General features: G+C 40.8%; 1 protein-coding gene across 2 annotated transcripts in view; it reads right to left on the reverse strand.

Moving 5' to 3' along the window:
- The window catches only part of SIM2 (SIM bHLH transcription factor 2), a 49,241-nt gene that overhangs the window by 5,451 nt on the left and 22,926 nt on the right, over positions 1 to 20,864 (reverse strand). For both annotated transcript variants that reach the window (XM_010220431.2, XM_088539341.1), the window contains exons 5-10: positions 15,420 to 15,505; positions 12,831 to 13,030; positions 9,025 to 9,131; positions 4,318 to 4,465; positions 2,242 to 2,410; positions 700 to 1,108 (exon numbers count right to left, since the gene is read on the reverse strand). In XM_010220431.2, the coding sequence (XP_010218733.2) occupies positions 700 to 1,108; positions 2,242 to 2,410; positions 4,318 to 4,465; positions 9,025 to 9,131; positions 12,831 to 13,030; positions 15,420 to 15,505 (1,119 nt within the window). The remainder of the gene's footprint in view (positions 1 to 699; positions 1,109 to 2,241; positions 2,411 to 4,317; positions 4,466 to 9,024; positions 9,132 to 12,830; positions 13,031 to 15,419; positions 15,506 to 20,864) is intronic.

A 20,864-nucleotide genomic window follows, 5' to 3' on the forward strand; every position in this document is an offset into this window, starting at 1 on the left:
TCTGTACACCTCGTACAGCTTCGTTCTGAAAACTTACCTGGGGAGAGTTTACTTTAACTCTTACACAAAAGAGTTTCCCACAAAGATATAACCTTTTTCTTTTCCACAAGGTTATGGCATTTTTAGAGAGGACGAAATCATTTCTAAAGCATCTCTTACTCATTGGCTGAAGCCATTCCTGTTCACTCCCAGTCCACAACAACAACAAAGGGAAGCCAAAGTATTAGACAAGCATGAGCTCAGAAAATAACTATATATAGCATTAAACTATATGACCTTCAGTCTTGCCCATTTGCAATCCAAATGCAGAGCAACAAAGTAATATACTGCAGTCAGCTGCATGAGGACAAAACATGGGGCTTGGGCCTCTGTGGGAAAGACTTTCAGTGTCTGGTACCTACTTCTGCCCAACGTAACAAGCAGGAAGACAAACTCGGCAAATATTAAAGGAGTTGGATGGTTTATCCACCTTGTGATACGTTTTTGCCACTGATGCATTTTACTAAGCAAGTGCTTATGGTAAAGGACAATGGGATAAACATGTCAATTCTGTAAACATACTGGACGCTCTGCTTCACTATTTTTGGTTTTCTGCATTTCCTAAACTCCTTGTGTTTCTTATTTTCGAACTACAATTGCAAATCTTTCCCATGCACCGCACCTCTTTCCTTCTCTTTCTTTTTTTGAAGTGACACCCACCTTCATAACTCTGTGCAAGATTGTGCCGGACGATGTTCACTGGCTGATCAGAAAGACTTTTGGATGGCGACTGGCTGTTGGGTACCAAGGAGTTGGCATAATGCCACTGGCACTCTCCGTTCGCCTGCAGCGTGCTCAGGAAAAACCGTGCCACTTCACAAGGTGCTCCTTGAGACTGCCCGAACTTGGACGGCAGCATTTGCTTTTTGCTACTGAAGACATGAGAATCTACAGGGAAGTGTCCATAATGGTAAGAGAAAGGCAAGCTGTATGACGGGGCATATAAAAGTTCACTGTTTTCTGAATGGAAGTTTTGTTCTTGGATGGTGGCGGCGTTGACTGCAGGGCTGGATCGCCAGTTTCCCACCTGGCTGCATTCCAGTTTGTCTGTTTGAAATGAGCTGTATTGCTGGGAGAAAGAAAAAAAGGAGGGGAGGAGAGTTAAATGACTGACTTTTATATGAAACCACATAACATGCAATATAGGGGCCCAAACCCAGGCCTCCTTGAAATGCAATCTCACTGACAAACAGGACTGGCTCACCAATGCATCTAAAGTTCCTTCTCTTTAGTATAACTTTACCTTTGCTTGGCATAGAACAAAAAAAAAAAAAAAAAAAGACATCCTCATGTTAAGGGCATATTTGGTAATTTTGCACGGCTGGATTTTAGCTAGTCAGTAAGTTTAAGCAGTTGTAAATATCAGAAGACATGCGTTCTCTGCAAAGCATGAGAGGTCATTGATAAATGAAGCTGCAGAACATGAAGTTGATCTGCGTTTGGTAATGACAGTTTGTTGGCATGTCAAGCTTCAGAACAGTAGGAAGACAAAATCTATCCTTTGAATCAACCTCTATTATGAGGATCTCCTCCCCTCTCTCACCCTCTTCTCCAGACTCCACACACTCTTCAGCTCTTGGTGTTTTGAATGAAGTATATGTGCTAGCTGCATGTGGTGCTATATGAAGACAACACTACTAGTAGTAACCATTTTGAAGTCCCAAAATGTCCCCAGATGGGTATCAATCCCACCAAACCTGTATTATGGACAATCTCCCTGGTTTGCTTTTGTGTCTGCTTCCAGCTTGCCCAGTGACAGACATCCCAAGTCCCACTCCAGTGCTCTGTGTACTGGGTTTTCCTTTCCCGAATCACTCCAGCATAAGGAAATTGCCTATATCCATGTGACATAAAAACTCTTGTCTATCAATGATAAGCAAAACTCATTCTACAGTAGCTTGAGTTTTCACAACCCCTCTATCTTCAGCACATTTTTTCTTCTTTTTACTGACAAAACATATTGCTTCTCAAGCACTTTACACACTCCATAATTCAAACGTCTTTGTGTTTGCATCAGTTGCCAGAGATTGTTTGTACTAATTAATTGTGCCATCCCCTGAGAGGAGAAGGATCTTGCTTTATTCTGACCTACCTGTGACAGAGAATGCTATTATCAGTTTTACAGTAAGTTCAACTTCTGATGATCTTGTCCCAAGGAATTTACCATAAAAACTGGGAGGTAAATATTGCTGGAAAGGTTACCTGTTGTGGGTAAGGCGTTGTTCGCAGTTTTGCCTTCATCTTATTACTTTTGGGTTTTACTACTTTCCTTGTTTCCTGTGAGGTAGATACTGAGTTTCTGCATGAAAACTGTGACTTAGAAATGGTGACCTGGTCCAGTGATAACTGAAGTTCCTTATACTCAATATCTCTGCAAAAGAATAGTCTAGTAAATACATACTCAAACATACTGCATGAATCCAAAATAGTTCCTTTGGAAATACATGGTAGCTTTCACAGTGTTTTCATTTTCACTCTTCCTAGATTTTCATTACTTTGCAGTCCTGGGTTGGGGTCTTAGGAGGCAGTGAAATTTTTCATCTGGCCATGTTTCCACTGGCATCTATTGCAAACGTTCCATCAGGAACATAGTAAATATCTTTATATTAAATTTCCCCACTGTCTGAATCTAAAGTGTACCAGCTTCTTCTTTAAGCCATGCCTGGCACCTGCGTTTTGCTGCATTACTTTGCATTATATTGCATTGCATCATACTGTACTTAGTCCCCACAGCTATGAGGAAGATCTGATGGGAAGACACAGGTCAGGCTGAGGGTCTCCTCCTCAGTCCAGAGCTGGTCTCTTCCCTGGCTCTCACAATTTGCTCCAAGGCGAGGAAGAGGCGCAAGCTTCCTTTCCCACCAGTCTGTGGTGCTTGTAACATGCCATAGGAGCTGCAACATTGTTTTGATAGTCTCTAGATTTTATTTCCTGTTCTATTCCATTTTACTTGCCCCACAGACAGATTTTTACACAAAAGAGGCTAAGGAACAAATTAAAGTAAGACTGTGGTGCCCCTGCTGCAACCTTAATTCCTATAGTTTTGATGACTAAATTGCCTCATTTAGTTTTGTTAGCGGTCAGTGGAGCATATTTTTGAAAGGGTATCTAGGAAAAAAACATTTCTTTCTCCCTCATTTTCTCTCTAGAACTCATTTTCTTAACTTTTTGATGATGAATAGCCTAGAACTAAATTCAGCCCAAGGATATGCTGTTATATCCCTGACATAGCTGCCTCTCTTTACCCAAATCACTTGCCCCAACTCACTGGACCCAAGCAGGTTGAAGGACTGAGTCTTTCCTCAGTGCTGCTGCTGGCTCACACATCTTCACAGGCATGACAGAAGCACAGGCCCCTAAGTCCAGGGCTCAGTAGCTTACAGAAATACTCCTGCTGATGCTCATTTCATACAGTTTAACTCTTCAATAGCAGATGCAGCACTACAACATGCAAACACACATGACCCCAACACAGCCATCATGCGAACTTCTAACACATCTCATGTCAGAGCCAGGTAAGAAATGGACCAGCCAGAAGAAAAGGGTGAGTGGTTCCCTGCTTCTCTTAACTGCTGACTAACATCTGAGGTGTCCACAATCACTTCCTTACAAATTGTCTTTGTGCGTTTCACCATTGCTTTGCCCTCTTATCTATGCACTACGTTACTGGCTTTGACAAAGCCAGGTAACACAATTAGGCAAGGTATAAATACTGTCTATACGTGTTTCTCTCTCCCTTCCTTCAGCCCCTGCACTTTCACACGGATTTCTGAGTCTCTCAGCTTTATAGCAAGACAGGAATTTCACGATTAGGACCACAAAGCGTCAGCTGCAGTTCCAAGCCCCTGTGCGTGCACAAGCTCGGTGGGAGCTACTTGCCACTGAGAGACAATAATTTAGCCCTGAGTATCCGTGGAAGCAGCTCCTTGGTAATTCACCTGCCTTTGACAGGGGCAGCACATTCCACCACCTCCCTGTCTCCCTGCAGGGTGGCAGCGGCCCTGCCTGTGTCTCACACGAGGGCCCGTCAGCGACACGCTCAAGCACAAGCTCTACAGTGTGCGAGGCAGCCGTAAGAAATACTAGCCCCTTTCCCCAGTGTGCTACTTGCAGCTGCTTTCTGTAACTAGGAGGGGAAGGATGTGAGGAAAGAAAAGTGGCTGTAACTTGCAAACACAGAGTGATACTGGAAGACACGAACATAGCAAGCCTAAGTGATTTCATTAGTAATGAATTAATTACTGATAACAGGTAATGGTACAAAGTATTTTGACTTACGTAAGGACATAATTGACACTCACTATGCAGTGAGGCCGTGAAGAACGGCTGTTATGCACAATGGTGGCATAGCTCTGTACCCACACCCAGCCTCCATGCTTGGACAGTAGTCGATAGTACTTGGTTGTGACTTGGCCTTTCACCAACACTGTAAATACAATGTAAATACATTTCACATGCCTTGAACTTGTGATCAGTTCCTTGGGGGAGGTTATGTGTAAGGGGGTGCTTTCCTCTCTCCTCCCACTCCCTTAAATCCCCCTTTCCCAACAGACTTCAAGTAGCTTTGTGGCGAAGGTGTTTGTCCTGCTCCTCTACGTGGTCTCACAATGTCACCTCACTGCTCACAAATCCTATGTCCCATTCTGTAAAAACACTTAACTGAAAAAGAAAGGTAGAAGGCAGCAAAAGAATTTTGAGGCAGACAGAACTGAATGATTTTTTTTTCCCAGTGTATTTGCAAGCATTTTGACATTGCTGGTTTGAAAGATTATTGTGTATTTTGTGCATATTGCATTGCAGGCTATGCTGCTTTTTCCTCTGTAAGCTCCATGCTTCTAAGGCTGATTTAAAAGGACAAATTTAAAATATTATTTGATTTTGATTATTTAAACATACAAAGACAAGGCCAGAGAGGTGAATCAGTTATCAGATAGATCTCGCCAGGAATGTAAATCCTCTGAACACCAGTTTGGATTCTCTGTGGACAAAGTTGTTTCGGCTCGTGGCCATGCTACGGTACGAGCTGTGCAGCATCTCTGACTACTTAAGCTAGTCACATATCTGGTTTGGTGCCAGGCATTTATGTAATGATTCACAGCAAGAGAACATACCTGCTGGCTCTCGAAGATCTATTTGCTCTTGTGTGACCCTAGAGCATTTCTCTAGAGAGTTCCACCTTCTTACTCTTCTATACAATCAGTTATTTAATATAAATTAAGGCATAAAATGCCAATTTTGATACTCAGATTATCACAAAAGATGAATAGCAGCAATTCCTTGTAGCTTTGCAGAAGACAGGATAAAGAAATGGAATTACTGCTTGAAAATGCAAGGCTTGTACTGAACAGAACTTATTAGCAAAGCTCAAATCATTTTGTTCTCTTACTGTACATGCCTGGTGCACAAGCAGATACATAATGAACCAGTCAAGCAACAATCCTCTCTTTCAGACAACTCTAGCAGAGCAAACAATGACTTAAAATGAATATATGGCCCTATAATAAGTATTTAGAGGAGATATTTCTGAAAGGGATGGTATTAATATTAAATCTGGAACAAAAGAGTGCATAATCTTTTTGTTTACTTTTTTTTCAAATTAATGACACTGTTTTTATTCATAAATGAGTAGGAGGGGGCTTTTCTTTTTTAATTCACTTGCTATTTGGGGGTGTAGACGATAGTAATTCCAATAGTAATCTGAGACCACAATAAAGTCAATAATGTGAACAACCAAGTGGAAGACTGGCAGAAATACAGCAAGTGGCTTGTTCTTGGCTAAAGGTCCTTTAAGTTCAAGTCTGTAGCATATGGGTCACCTCTGCGGGCTGCTTACCCTCTTATCCATCTACACAAGTCACCAAATATTTAATTTTTTTAACCTGGAAGTGTCAGTTCTCCTTCCACTATGATCAACTTGTAATCAACAGTCTAATTCTAGCAAATGATGCTTTCCTTTTGGTCTAGTTCATCCAAAAGACTTGTTTATATGCTCATATAATTGTGGTGTAGGAATTAGAACTATGTGTTTATACCAGTTTAATGGTCAGATTTTCCTTGAATTCACAATGTCTTGCTACTCAGTTAAAAATTAATGCCATATGGATCACTAGGTATAACAAAGTTCTTTGTATCTTTTGAGACTACTTTTGATGATTCTTTTTATTTCTATCCTTCCCAAATCCCTCTTTTAGCTTTCCAGTTAAGGCAATATTTTAAAAGATGTGAAAATCCCTGAGGGCTGCAGTGCTCCGTTTCCCTTCCTAATTGTATGGATAAAGCAGTATTTCAGCTGGGACCTGGGGAGGGCTCTGCGTCTCCTGCATTTTCAGCAATCTGGGGAAGGTCTGGCCTTGGCTGCAGGACGGTAGCTGTGCTTCCGATGATACAGTAAATGAGCTCAGTTTCCTCTTGGCCCTGTGTTAAATCACCCTGTTGGTTGCTGAGGGGGAAACCTCAGCAGCGGGGGTGAGACAAATCCACTACCAAGACGGTCTGTGCAGGCTCAGGCTTCGGGTGGCCCCCGCGGCGACCAGCTGGGGAGGGCAGGGTGGCTTTGGCCGTGGCTCCTCGCCGTGCTGCTCGCAGCTGCCTGTCCTTCTCCAGCGGCTCCGTCCCGGAGAGCCGCGGAGCGCCGAGGCACCGGCCCCGCAGGGTCTGGCCCAGAGGGTTGCGGGTTCTTCTAAGAGGTTGCAGGCAGCCCCTGGGGCTGAGCCTTGTCTTGCCAAGGCACAGGGATGTGACCCGTGCAGGAGCTTTCTGGGAAGAGCAGGAGGGCTGCACAGGCTCCTCTGCCCAGCAAGAAGATGGCGCAAATGAAAGCAAATGAGCAAAGGCCAGGGGAATATTTGGTCTGTACTGGAACAGCTTCTCGTCCTACCTTTCAGAATGCAAAATCTTTAGGCAGGGACATGTTGTTTGTGTGTCCACATTTCCCCAGTTGCAGAGGAAACACTGTGTATATTGATGGCGCTATAGAAATAAATAACACTAGTTCAAACTTCAGAGGCTTTTTCGTAGTGCTGGAAGCTAATCAAATGTTTCAAACAGGAAGCTCTGTTTGCCGTCAGCACACCTTAGGCAAATATGCACATTTACATTTTCCCCATAGTTTGATGCTCTTGTTAGACCCCTTCTAGCTTGCTCCCCTCACTGTTTCCTTTGTTTTGCTCTCTAAACTGCTTAAATTAAAGGTCTGTTGCTTTAGGTCTTCACTTTGGAGTATTTCTTCCTCTTTGAAAAAGCAATTGATTATCCTAGTTTAGATTTTTTTTTTCTTGATACCCTTGCTAAGTGTAATATGTTTCTCTCCAGATTTCATCATCAGATGACACTTAATCACCAGGTTTGCTTTATGGAATGCAATGTCAAACCTGCCAGCCCATTGCTGCGTGGGTTCCTCAGACATTTACTGACGGATGGTGAGGGAGCTGCAACGGTGGCTCCCCAGAGGCACAGAAGCTTGTGCACTTTACATCTGTTTCAACAATTACTATTGCCTGGTATTCTGGCCATGATTCTGCACTGTTCCCACTGTTGCCATTACTTTTTCCTCTTCTTGGCATTTAGTTGCTTTGAAACTTTCATAAATTTGGATTCATCTTCTCATATTTTTCTTCTGTTTTTAAACTTTGCAATAGTTTATCTATGTAATTGAGGTAGAGCATCTAGAGAAGTTTTTTAGCTGTTCTGCTTGGTTGAGAGAGCTTTTTGTGTGTGCATTTTTTGTTTTGTTTTGTTTTGTTTTAGCAATCTAGCAAGCATCTTTACTAAAACTTCAATCATGCATAGATGAAACTTGGGGCCGAAGTGAAAACCATCTACCACCTGCACAGAGCTATCCATTGATAAACTGTTTTCCATACATGATTGGGACTATATTGGAATCATCTATATACCTACCAGTTGACGTAGGTATTTCAAACAGCCCTGTGAAAATAACAAGTGATATTTTGAACACGTCAATAGTTGCACCTGGATGCAAACGCTAACCCTACAAAAAGGATGTTCACAAGGGGACACTGCAATGCATCCTGGTGGTTCTTGTTTTTAATTTGTTATGGCCCAGAGCTTTCAATGCTTTTTTCGGTTAATATGAACTTGCTGTAAAGATCAGCTTCTGCTTTCCCAGGTGTAGCACCCACTGCCATCAACAGTATATGGTGCTTGGAATTTCAACCTTGACCTGTGCCAAATACAGTTACGTCCTCCTTTATATTCCAGATCCACATACATAACGCACAGGTGAAGAACTGACTATCCTCTCCTCCAGGGGAGCCTAAAACAGGGATTTGCCTCTGATTACTTTCAGCCTACAAGAGCAATCACTAAAAAAATCCACTAACATTGGTTTTGGAATTTCATCTTTGTATCATATGGTCTGTGGCAGACTGAGCCAAATCCAGAGTTCAGATATTCCCTCAGTTTGCTTCTAAAATTAATGTGCTACTGAATGAACTACTTTCCAAATCCAGATGCTTGAAGATATGATTAGTGTCTCTCTTGGCAGATGGGGAAGTATTAAATGTATTTTTTCCCTCTGTTTTTCAAACCTCATCCACATGCTATTAATGAACATTCATCTCAAGATTTTGGGGGTTTGCATTCACTTCAAATGTGGGCTGAACATTACCAATATATTTCAGAAGAATGAGGAGCTGTTGCATAACTTTATTTTATTTTAACCAATCGAGGTTAATAGTCCAGATCTTTTTTTTTTTTTCCCTTGAAGAGCTCAACACCCAGAATCAGGTCTAGATTTTCAAAAGAGACCAAGTCCTTTAAGCAGAGCAATAAAAGCAGCCAGATATTTTTTTTTTCTGAAGCACAGCATATTAAGGATCTAGCTTATTTGCAAAAGTCCCAGTTTCCTTAAGTGACAGCCAAGCACTTTTGAAAGTCTGCCTCTAGTCAAGATGTGGAAAGCTGTTGTCTGAAAAATTTATCATTCTACTTAATACATTTAATTCTAACAATCCCCTTACTTACAGAGATGATGAGCATATCGTAAATGGAACACATCACAGCCATGAACGTGGTGATAGAGGGTTTTTTCTATCAGGTCTTGAGGCTCATACCCAGTTAATTCAGTCACCCTAGAAAAGAAGGCTTCATAATAAGCAAAATCTCCATGGACATTCAGATTATGCCAACTAACCAAGTACCTAAACACTGCAGGGCAAAATGTTAGTTTTGGAAACAGAATCCTCATCTTCACCGGAAATTAAAACCTCTCAGCCCAGCCAAAGCAAGGTGCAGCTATTCCCTGGCCTGTCTCACACAGAGGTAGGAAAAAGACTCCCTTTACTTTTTTGAACATTGGGCTTTTGCCACTGTCATGCATGATCCTTTGCACAAGGATTCGTTTGAAGAGTCATTCATGAAACAATAAAATTACTGTCGTGCACTGCTGTCAAATTTTCATTTGCTTTTGGAAGCATATAAGTGTAGCATGTATGTCAGTCCATACAGACTTTAATCATGAATACAAATGAATTCTGGGTAGCACTCTAGCTAAGAATGTGAAAGGACAAGGAGCTCTGAAGGTCACAAGCTAAAAAAAAAAAAAAAAAAAAAAGGAAAGAAAAAAGGACATTCAGAAAAAGCTTATTCACATAATGAGAAATAGGATAAGGGAGCAAATCTGAAACAGCAGCATCTCTTCCTATGTTAATGGCCAGGCTACCGACATAACAGCTGTACCTGGTCAGACCTAAAAGTCACCTGACAAGTCAGACTTCCTGGTTCAAAATGGTCTTTTGTTTATTTAGCACAGTTGTTTGAGAACAAAATCTACTTAAAGTACATCGTACAAATCTGCCACAATCTGGTTGTTTACCTAGTGTTGCTGGGGCTTGTTTATGATATCCTGGGCTTTCTTCATCTAAAAATGCAGAACAGAGGCACCATGCAAAGGCATTCATGGCCTTTGTCTACATTAACAAGCAACATAGTCCTTTAGCAGGAGATCTGTTAAATAAAACGGTCAGTGCTGAGGATCTTTGCCTATTTTTTTACTTGGGACTAGTTCCAGTCCAGGCCCATGGAAGGAAAACTCACTAGTCCTTGGAGTGCCTTAGACCTGCTCCTGAATGTTGTCTTCCTGCTTAGGTTCATCCAAAAGGAATCCAGTTCATACTCCTAAGATCTCTTTGTGCCATGTAGTGAGCAGGGATGGTCAGGGTGCTTCCAGTCAGAGCTAAAACGCTAAGGTGGATATGCTCTGTATCCAAGAATAACACAGTACTATCAACAGAAATGGGGAATGGAGTCTCAAGTAGCATGTGTCATTGGGGATTGCATAAGGTTTGCCTTTTTTTGTTTTTATTATTTACTCTACATTTTATTTACTCTCTCCCTAACTCTAAGAAATCATGTGGACCTCACAGGGACTGGGGACTGTAGTTAACATTCTCCTTGGAAGAGAGCAGGATGCAGGGAACTGCTCCTGAAGAAAACCAGGAACAAACAAACTAACAAACTGACAAAAAATACCATTGTGGTCTGATTTATTAAAAATACAGCACAAACATATCCACACCTCCCCAGCCATTCCTGCATCTGGGAAAGCCTTGCATGCCTTTGCCTCGGGGACTGCCAACGCAGAGCGCGCACATGTGCTACCTTTCTGCAGGGGGCTATTTGAGCACATGCTTGTGTTTCTCCTCCACACTCTGCCCTGTCCCTCTTGGCTTATAATTCCAGGGGCTCAAATTCTGACTTAAGCCAACCAGCATGCTGAAATACTAGGATAAGGTCCTATTCTGGCTTCAGTGCCCCTTCTGACTTCAAGGCAATCAAAGCAAGGTGGCAGTTTCATCTTGCTCTCTTAAGCAGGGTAGTAGAGACACAGCTAATCTAAAACACCAAACATCAAAAGCCAAAGCCTAAGCTGGGTGTGAATTTTTGTGGAAATGCAACCTCACTATGAAACTGGTCCCATGGGCCAAAAGTATCATGAAGAGTGTAAGAACACCCAAACTTTTGGAAAGTCTCAACCTGGAACTAAGCCTAGCTGCTCAACTTTCTTAACAGAAAAACAACCCTTCAGGAAGCCACTGAAGGGATCCTGGACACGTAGGCACACAGAGTAGGAAACAGAGCTTGCCCTCATGATCAGCGCTGCCCTCTAGACTTCTTTAAAGCATTTCGATGCATGAACTGCACCACCAAAATCAGATACTGCAAATCACTTCAGGTGGAAGTGACTGTCTCTCTATTCCAGCAACCTTGATAAATCAGCTCCCACATGTTTTGCACTGTACTGGGTATCTTATTTTCTTGCTCTTTCCTACAGTGGAGCACTGGCCTGGTTGCTGTAACAGTTACCTCTCAAGATCTAGCAACGCTCCTGCTGCACGGGTGCTAGAAGCAAGACAGAACCACTTCTGTCTTATTGCTGATACACCCCTACCGGGAGCAACTATAATTTGGTGTGCTCAGTTGGAGGAGTAAAGGGCTCTGGTAACACTTAATAGCCCAGGCTGTCCCGTGTGTGGACAGAGATGACATACATCTGCTCTTTGGTAAACACAGCTACACAGCAGTACTGGTTGTATCTGCACTCCTGTCAACACCTCTGCTTAAACTGTCTCCTTTGAAGACGCTTCAGTCTCCAGGCAGTTCCTCTTAGGCACATCATTTCCTTTTCTCCACATGCAAAGACATGTTGCTGAACCCCTTGTGCTTCTTTGTAGCTGTTACATTAAGGAAAGCGTGCCAAAAAACGGTTTCCAGAAACAGCTAGCTCTTTGTATTCTAGCAGCCGATGGCCCACTATCTCACTGGCCTTAGCTAGATAGAGAGAAAATGTGCTTGCGTAGCTGACCTAGCATGCAAAACGCCCTCACAGTTGTGGATATGGATTATTTTTCACTATTATACATAAATATCATTTCTGCTTCTTACAAATCCAGCATGTCAAGGAAATGAAAAAGTATGTCACATAATGCTTCATATTACAGGGATTTTTAAAGAACCATTATTACATCGATAGTCAAACATTGTTATTAAATTGGGCTTTTCCCCTCAAGGTATTTCAAACTGCACTGTACAAAGCATCACTGTATAGTAAAAGATACAAGGGTTCAAAAAAGGATGAATGAATCATTTCACATCTCCTTGCACTGAAGTTTTTGCGCTTGTCTTCTTAGATGACATGCAAACTATGTTGGCTAAGAATGGAGATGAGGTTTTCTTTCTTAAGCACTAGCCATTTTTCCAAGCTTTTTTTTTTCTTTTTTAATAATGAAGGTTCACTCTGCTTTCATCTGATGCCCCAACTGAATTTGTTTTCATCCTAACAACCTCATTAGTAGGTTGGTTTTATTGTTAAGGCATTAACACTGAAGTGCTAGAGACTAAATTTTCTTACCACTCTGCCTGTCAAAAGCTTCCTGGATGACCCTGGCAAGTCATTTGATCTCAGTGTCTCAGTTTACTGTTTATGAATTATGGATGAGGATATGTCCTTATCCCTTTTCACTAGTTGTGTCTATTAAGATTGTATGTCCTTTAGGGCAAAAATATAGTACTGTTTGCCTGTATTTTGCCCACAGCAAGGAGACTTCAGCTGATTTTGAAACTATTGATTACTATTGATTCTTACATGTTGATATTCAAGCCTTACAAGCATCCAGAAGAGCTTCAAAGGCCCTCATGAGCTTTGTGTTCCAGGTGAATTTTGTATTGCTTCATCTTTTTTGTTACTATTTTGATTCGTATAGAAACCAGTGTAATTTATTATAAAACTTGCCTCTCAAACATTTTATGCTAGAAATGTAACAGACGCTTACCTGGAATCTAGGAATATTAACTTTAAGTCCAAACTTGCTCTGAACATAAACATGTTGCTGTGAAGCTTGATCTCAGTGATTGCACTGGGAGGTAAAGATTGACCTACAGCCACCAGCCCAACGATTTGGTAACAGGAGTCATACAAGGACATATCTAGCATATATTGCCGTATCTTCAAGTAGCCACTGCAATGGATCACCTGGCATGAGAAGAAAATACACTCACTGATTGGCAGCTGACCCTCCAGCCATCCACCCACCTCACCTCAGTTTTAATGAGGTTATAAACCAATAAACCCTTCTAACGTTTTTAGCTACCGCATAGTCTGATAAGGCTTCAGAAGTCTGGTAATTTATAAATGGACCCAAAAAACACAGTATATGCAGTTTGTGCATTTACTGCTAGCAATGCTGGATTAATCCAATACTGAAACACCATGCCGTTTGGCACTGTTAGTGCCTAGTTAATGACTTCAGCTTTCTTTGGTATAGATTTCACAGATTTCTTGTATAGCTTTCTTGTGCATGCAGTCAGAATTCCTGCTCCTTTAAAAACAAAAAAAAATCTGGAAATTGCTTTTAAAAGTGACTCAGTCTCACACATACACACAGACACATATAGGTATACCTGAGCATCTGTTTTTTTAAAAAAATACATATTGTTCTGATGAAAAACAGACACTAAAAGCCCAGTGATTATGACGTGGGCAAGCTACTTATGAAACTTAAATACCATCTATTTAAACACACTGCAGATGAGTTTTGAATTCTTCAATCGGGGGTTGGACTAGATGACCTCTAGAGGTCCCTTCCAACCTTAAGGATTCTATGATTCTATCAGGCTCCAATTACATTCTACTGATACACTAACAAGGACAGTATCTTGAGACTGTATTTTTGAATCCCCATATACAATTTCTAGGGACAGGAGTGATGACTTCAACATTACCCTTTAGCCTATAACAATTCACAATGATGTCAGCTAAAGAGGAGGTAGAAATTGCAATCTGAAGGATCTTCAGGAACATAAGATTTATTAGCTGTAGGGCTGGCGTTTAGAAATCATTTGTGCTCTTGCCAATGTTCTGTGCCAAATAGTTCACAGGAGACTTGGCTTTGTGGAGAACCAGAAATACAAACTGTGCATCCTTCAGCTTAATATCTGTGTTTGTTTAGTTTGACTTTTGTCTGTGTCCAGGGAAAAGGAATTGATATTCATTGTACTTGGTACTCCTGAACAGTCTACTAAACAGTCACCTAGAAATAGGCTCCTGTGCAACCTTCTTCCCTCCTTTCCAATCAGCAAGTGATAATACATCCAGTAGCAGAAAAGCAACAATTAAAACTTATGTAAGATCTCACAGTAGATATATTAATTCCCTTACTATTTGATTTGTGTATTTTCCCTGCATTTCAGCTATTTAGGTGATATTGTAAAAAGCTCTAAGCATGGTCATTTAAACCAGTAGCTATCTAAATAAAAACATCCTTAAAGTGATTTGCTATGTAAGATGTGTAAACTTGTAGCAGAGAACAAAAGAAGAATGAATGTGATTGCCCTGGCTAGCAGACTAAACCAAAACAGAAACAAAATGAAGACAAAAACAAACACATGACTACAAGCTCTGCTTTCTTAACTAATTTCAAATTCCATTTTGGGAGAGCACCATTTTTGCTGGGAGGCTGCTGAGTAACCTGGGCTCCATGCAATGAAGAATAATTATTCCAGTATAAATAGGTGGATATATGCCTGGACTTGAAGCCATTTCATAAGAGAACTCTGCTTCTCTTGCAATCTTTTCCTTTTGTTTGGAATCCTCACAAGACTGTATGCGAAATACTCTTGTCTCACAATACATAAGGGATAGAACTGCACTGTGTTGGTCGAAGACCAGCAAATGCACACACAAAAAAGCTGAAAATAAGAACTATCTAAATCATGTTTCTGTAGAATTTCAGCATTTGCTGTTGGTTCTGTTCTCGTGTAATAAGTAAAAAGATAATACCAGCAATGAGACTTCTAAACAAACTTGATAGTTCAGCAAGATTCAAACCTGAGTTAAACCTGTGGTTGGTTATTGCGAGCAACGTTCTGGTCTCGTTCATGTTGAGGTAACTCTGCTCAGGCCAATGAGGTGACCTGTGCAAGTGCTGCCAAGCTGAGCGCAGACACGCCAAGGCTGAGGAAGGCTTCCCCACCAAGCCTGTGGGAAGACTTCCAAGTTCCTGCATCTGCATTCCTGCCCCACCTGCCTCCGCTTCCCTATCGGAGCAAGAGCCAGCCACGCACACTCCTTCCACCGTTGTTTTTGGGCTGTTCTCCAGCCAATTTTCCACTCTGGGACATCAGGGAAGCAGGATGTGGGATGTGCCACAAAGCACACTCCAATCTGCTGCTGGAATCCAAATCACCACGCAAGACAGTTGCGTTACTGAGGGACTGTCCAGCCAGCAGTGGCACTTTTGTATCTGTTCTGATTCTTTCTGTCAGGCTGTGCTTCCAGCTACACTTACGTAAAAAAGTAAGTAAATAACAGTATTACTGTTAAATATTAAAAAAAAAAAAGAAAAAAAGTTTATATGCATTACCTTGTAGCCACTGCATGTCAATCCTGCATTCCTCTTGGCTAGAACACACTTCATTCTCAGGAAAAATGATCTCTCAATTTCATATTCTGAAAGCATAAACCATACAGATTATTTATTACTAAAAATTTCAAATCAATGCATTGCATTGCCTTCAATGGTTTAAGATGTCTTTACGTCTCAGCCTTAGACAGAAATAGAAATCAGCGATTCCACCTTCCCACTAAACCTCTTCCCATGGGATTTATTTCACCTTTGTGTGAAAATTCTCAGTGAAAATTAGACAAGTCAGCACCATTAGGCCTCCAACTTTCTGTTTTTACTACCTTTCACTGGTAAATCACCTTGATCATGAACAGCCAGGAACCAGCCCATATGGGTAAAGGGAAGGAAAGATTTCCTTTGGAGTTTAAGCAAACCAATGTACAAACCCTCAAAAGTGAAAACAAAAATAAATAAGAAAATTCATTGTTTTTGTAGTAATTTGAGTGTATGTAGTTAGTCATGTCCAGGCCTTCATATGCAGTATTATACTATCTGTTTCACTGACTCGCAAGCTCTTCTTGATAGGGGTTTTTTTAGCTTCACAGATAACCTCAGGGAATTCTTTTGAAAATTAAATGTTATTCAGGCAAATAAGTATTTTGTCATAATAAGAAGGTATTATTCTCTTTTAAAGAAGTAACAGTTTAGATGTCATTAATATTAATAGTTTTGACTATTTTTTAAACAAAAGCTGCAGTTTGGCCAAACATAACTATATTCAGAAAAGTTATTTGGTACTTCTATGAATAGGAAAATCAAGGGCCCAGAGGGATTTTCAGGTTTTGTTTCAATGTCTGTTACCTTCTAACTCCCTGCATGGCTTAATCCAAGTCCGCTGTGATCAGCTGGAGTCTTGTTTTAATTTGATTTTACTGCTGAGTTGTGTTCCTGATTTTTGTGCAACCATCACCTAATTAACACCTTTTAGCCACACACCTGCAGTGGTTTGAGCTTCAGACCACTACCTGGAAACCAATAAACTCTCTACATTATGTTCTGAGTTTGGACATCTTAAGATACAATCACCAAAAAAGGACTTACAGAAGAAGAAAATGGAAGAAAAATCTATGCAATATATTGTGCATCCCAATTAGCATCAGACTTCTTGAGTATTGGAATTTTCCGTTTATCTTGCTAATACAAATTAGATCCTTATGGGGGAGGGGAAAAAAAAAGACCCTTAAATGAACTGGCACATGTACTATAGCGTTTTAAATACAAATGTATACAATTTGGTGGGAGGAAGCCATACTGTACAGATTGCTATTGCTGAAGCATGATCTCATGATTAAAGAATGGGCCTGAGAGTTGGGAACGTTGGTGAATACATAGCTCTGATATAGATTTTCTCTGTGACCCAGCACTAGTCCCTTGCATTCAAACTAAGGATAACATTTTCCCTTCTTTATTTAAAACTCCTAATTCCTTAATTATTTAAGAATAATTTCATCTTCATGATGGTGGTTTCATCCTCATGATTTTGTGGTGATAGGTTGTAAGCAGTCCTCATAGAACACCAGTCCTCATAACCAGTAAGGGCTCTTTAGGAAACCAGAAGATTCATTAAAGTAATTCAAGGGCAAATATCCTATAGAAGAGCAAAGAGGGGTAGATTTTCACCCTTGTAATAGGTGGTTTGGTTAGGGAAGGGTGACAGAACTGCAATTTAACAGTAGTTTTATGTGATTTGTGAGATTGAAGAGTGATAATCAGTAGCTTTACAATTGTGTGTAACAGAGTACAAAATGATATAATTATAACATAATGATAATAATGTCATTATTAGTCACTGAATTATTTGTTTTTAGCAGTTTGTTGCTTAATTGATAGACACTGCAGTCTCTTGAATCATTCATATGTCATGCCAGCAACCTAAAGGAGGAGACTTACCCATGAGGTAACTGACCAGGGAGCTCCAAGTTTGGGCGCTTGAGCTAGCTGACATTAAAATGTCTTGGTTAAGCAAAAGAAGGGTTGACCCATGTGGCCAAAAAACAATCTGGAATCTGGATCTATATACTCCCTTTTTATCTGAAAAGGCTAAATGGACATACACCTGGTCATAAGTGATCCTCCAGCTTTACTAAGTATGATAATATTTCTATGTGCCTGGTGTCTATCTGAGAGATGCCATTGTCTTGGGAAAAGCTGAATGTGTCTGAAGAGGAAAAGGAGAGCTGGATCCCTCCTGGATGCTCCAGGCTGTGGGAGCCTGTAACACAGTTGCTAGCAATGCTGCATGCCCCGTAGTGTCTCACTGCTGGATACAGAGCTGCACGTTGTTAACCAGGCAGCTGGGGCTGTGACCCCGCTGGTTAAGGCCAGTGCCAGATAGTTGAGGCTAAGTTTGTAAGTAGCAAGTAATCTTCGATAAGAAAACCTTCTAAGTTACTGAGAAGGCACAAGAAGGTTTGAAACAGAGTGGAAAACAATGAAGTGGTGTCAGCTCTGAAGAAGTTAAAGGTTGAGAGAATTGTGGGTTAAACGTGTGTATATGAAAGTGTGAGAGAGGGTAACGAATAGTGAAATATTATGATTAAATCAGAATAGAAGTACCATTGAAGGAAGCATTGTTAAGTATTACAGAATACTCATACCGAAGCTTAATCACTGTATTTTTTCTGAAAAGTTAAACGTATAAATGCATCAAGGTATGAGGTGCATTAACATTTTTCCTCTAAAGGAAAATGAAGAGGGAAAGATGGTAAAAATTATGAATAAATGTATCAACTGCCTATTCAAGCTAAAGTAAAAATCTTGCCTTTTTCTTGCAGAAGAAATATGAAACCAACAAGTTGCAAACCTGAATAGAGCAAAAAAAAAAAAACGCTACTGATCAGATCAGAAAGTGCTATGGAAGAAGAAGTTCCAGGTGAGGTAACAAAGAAAACTATTGTTAGCAAATCTTTTGTTATTTTTATCTTCCATACATAACACAGAAGAATCCTTTCCATGACTGTTATATTGATAACTATATGTTGCTAAGCTTTGCTTTTGTCTTTTTTTATTTTTGGTTTTGTTTCTGCTTCACTAGAAGGGAGAATAAGAAATAAAAATGGATCTAAATGGAAGGTTTCTTCATCTTGAAAGAAAAAGAAACCCTCTTTCTCTAGGTGAGGATGAATGGGCCTCATTAGTGAAAATGATTAATAGGTCACTAATACCTGACCTGATTAATAGAATCATAGAATCGTAGAATCACAGAATGCTTAGGGTTGGAAGGGACCTCTAGAGATCATCTAGTCCAACCCCCCTGCACACGCAGGGACACCTAAAGCACGTGGCACAGGACTGCATCCAAGCGGGTTTTGAAGATCTCCAGAGAAGGAGACTCCACAACCTCTCTGGGCAGCCTGTTCCAGTGCTCTGTCACCCTCACTGTTAAGAAATTTTTCCTTAAGTTCCTATGGAACTTTTGGTGTTTCAGTTTCCGGCCATTTCCTCTAGTTCTATCAGTGGCCACCACTGAAGAGAGACCATCACCGTCCTCTGCACTCCCTCCCTTGAGGTACTTTAGACACTGATCAGATCCCCTCTCAGCCTTCTCTTCTCCAGGTTGAACAGGCCCAGCTCCCTCAGCCTCTCCTCATAGGGCAGATGTTCCAGGCCCCTGATCATCCTTGTAGCCCTGCGCTGGACTCTCTCCAGAAGCTCCACATCCCTCTTGTACTGTGGTCACTAATAGTCACTAATGCCTGTGTGTGTTTGAACGGATGTAACATGATGTATTTACAAAATGTAGTATTTTGAGAGCTGTAAAGAACAAAAGCAACTAAGTAAGCACAGAAACGTTTATCCACGCTAAGCTGTACTTCGACGGATTGTGCAACATGAAGTGCACCTTCACAACAGGTGAAACCGAGAGGACGTACCTTCATGTAGCGTGGTACCTGGGGATATGTGAGACCAGAGCAGAGCCTCATGTCTAAATTCACATTTGTCAGCACAGGAGGTGTTGTGCATTATATTATTTCATATTCACCACACGTCCCTGGTATGATGTATTCCTGGAATAGTCCTCGAAGCCTGCTGCTGTGCTGCTGTGCTGCTCTTAGCACAGCAGACTGTAGCTGTGCTAGCAATGCTGCAGGCGGTGCTGCTCTTTACCCTTTTACGCACTCTTTATCTGATATGGCACAAAAAATACGCCTTCATGCCCAAATGGAGATGTTATAGACTCTCATATACATCCCAAAGGCTGTGATGAACGTTAGATGATTCTTACATAGCACATTTCTGAGAAGTCTGCAAGGTTTCAAGGTAGAGGCTGTGCATGAGTAGTTTCATGCATTTGTGAGTCTCTGAGAGGATGGCAGTGAGGAGGTCGCTGTGTTTTGTTTTGTTTTCCAGAGTACTCCCCAGTGTCCTGCTTTTCCATATCCAACCCATTTCCCCACAGATTTTTGGCAACAGTCAGTTCAGGTTCCAATTAAATGAGCACTTCTAAAACATGGAGATTGCAAAATTTGCTTCAATTCATGATAAATGTCACTGCTGTTAGATCTCTTTCTCAGTATCATTCTTTTCAAATACCTAAAATGACCACTAAGTCATCCACATACTGTACACATGCAATATATCTGCTTAAAATAATTGGGCAATTACACCTTCTTTCCATAACTGAGTTGAATAGTTTTTAAAAGTTTAATCTAGGATTTTTTTTCAGGTAAGTCAAGAAAATGTCTCAACAGCTGATCTAGCTAAAAAGGAAGCTCTGTCCCCACCCCTGAGCTGCTCAGTCTTTTGAACTGATCTGAGGATCGTTTCTTGAGAAGCAGATCAACCATCTTAATACAGCTTTTAACACTTTCCAGAGCTTTACTGATTGACATTGCATGCAGGCATTAGCAATGAAAAGTAGAGCTTTAGGGTGCTTTCTGAGTGCTTACCCTCCCATTTTTGGTGTAGTGCTTTTCTTTATCCTGTTATGTGGATTGTGACTCCTGTCCTATTTTTCTGTTCCTGACACTTCCAATATATGTTACAGCTTGGATTTACTTATCATAATGTATTTTTGATTTTGTTTGCTCCATTTCAAAGTGATAATCCTCTCCCCATTGGTCCACAACCCTTTGTTGAAATCTTTAAATTTCGATTAAGTTAAAGAATTGAAAGAATGACCTGTGAAACTCCTGAGTGCTTTTTTTCTGGAATTGCAATTCCCGCCATTTTTCCCCAAGCGATGGTTGGTAATATTTGGAAATGCAAGCCAAACCAAGGATAACATTAATTTTGATCAAAGTTATTGCATACATTTCAGCAGATTTCTGCAACTTTTCTGCTTTTCTTGTTTGGAGGGGTGTAGTTGATGTTACTGAGATTCTGGCTTTTTCAATACATCTACTATCAGATTTTTGAGGGGGCATTAGAAAGTAACGTGTCATTTACATTGAGTTTTACAGG

The sequence above is a fragment of the Tinamus guttatus genome, unplaced genomic scaffold (genome assembly GCF_059628265.1).
Source record: "Tinamus guttatus ecotype Peru unplaced genomic scaffold, ASM5962826v1 Tinamus_guttatus_pri_ptg001602l, whole genome shotgun sequence".
NCBI lineage: Eukaryota > Metazoa > Chordata > Aves > Tinamiformes > Tinamidae > Tinamus > Tinamus guttatus.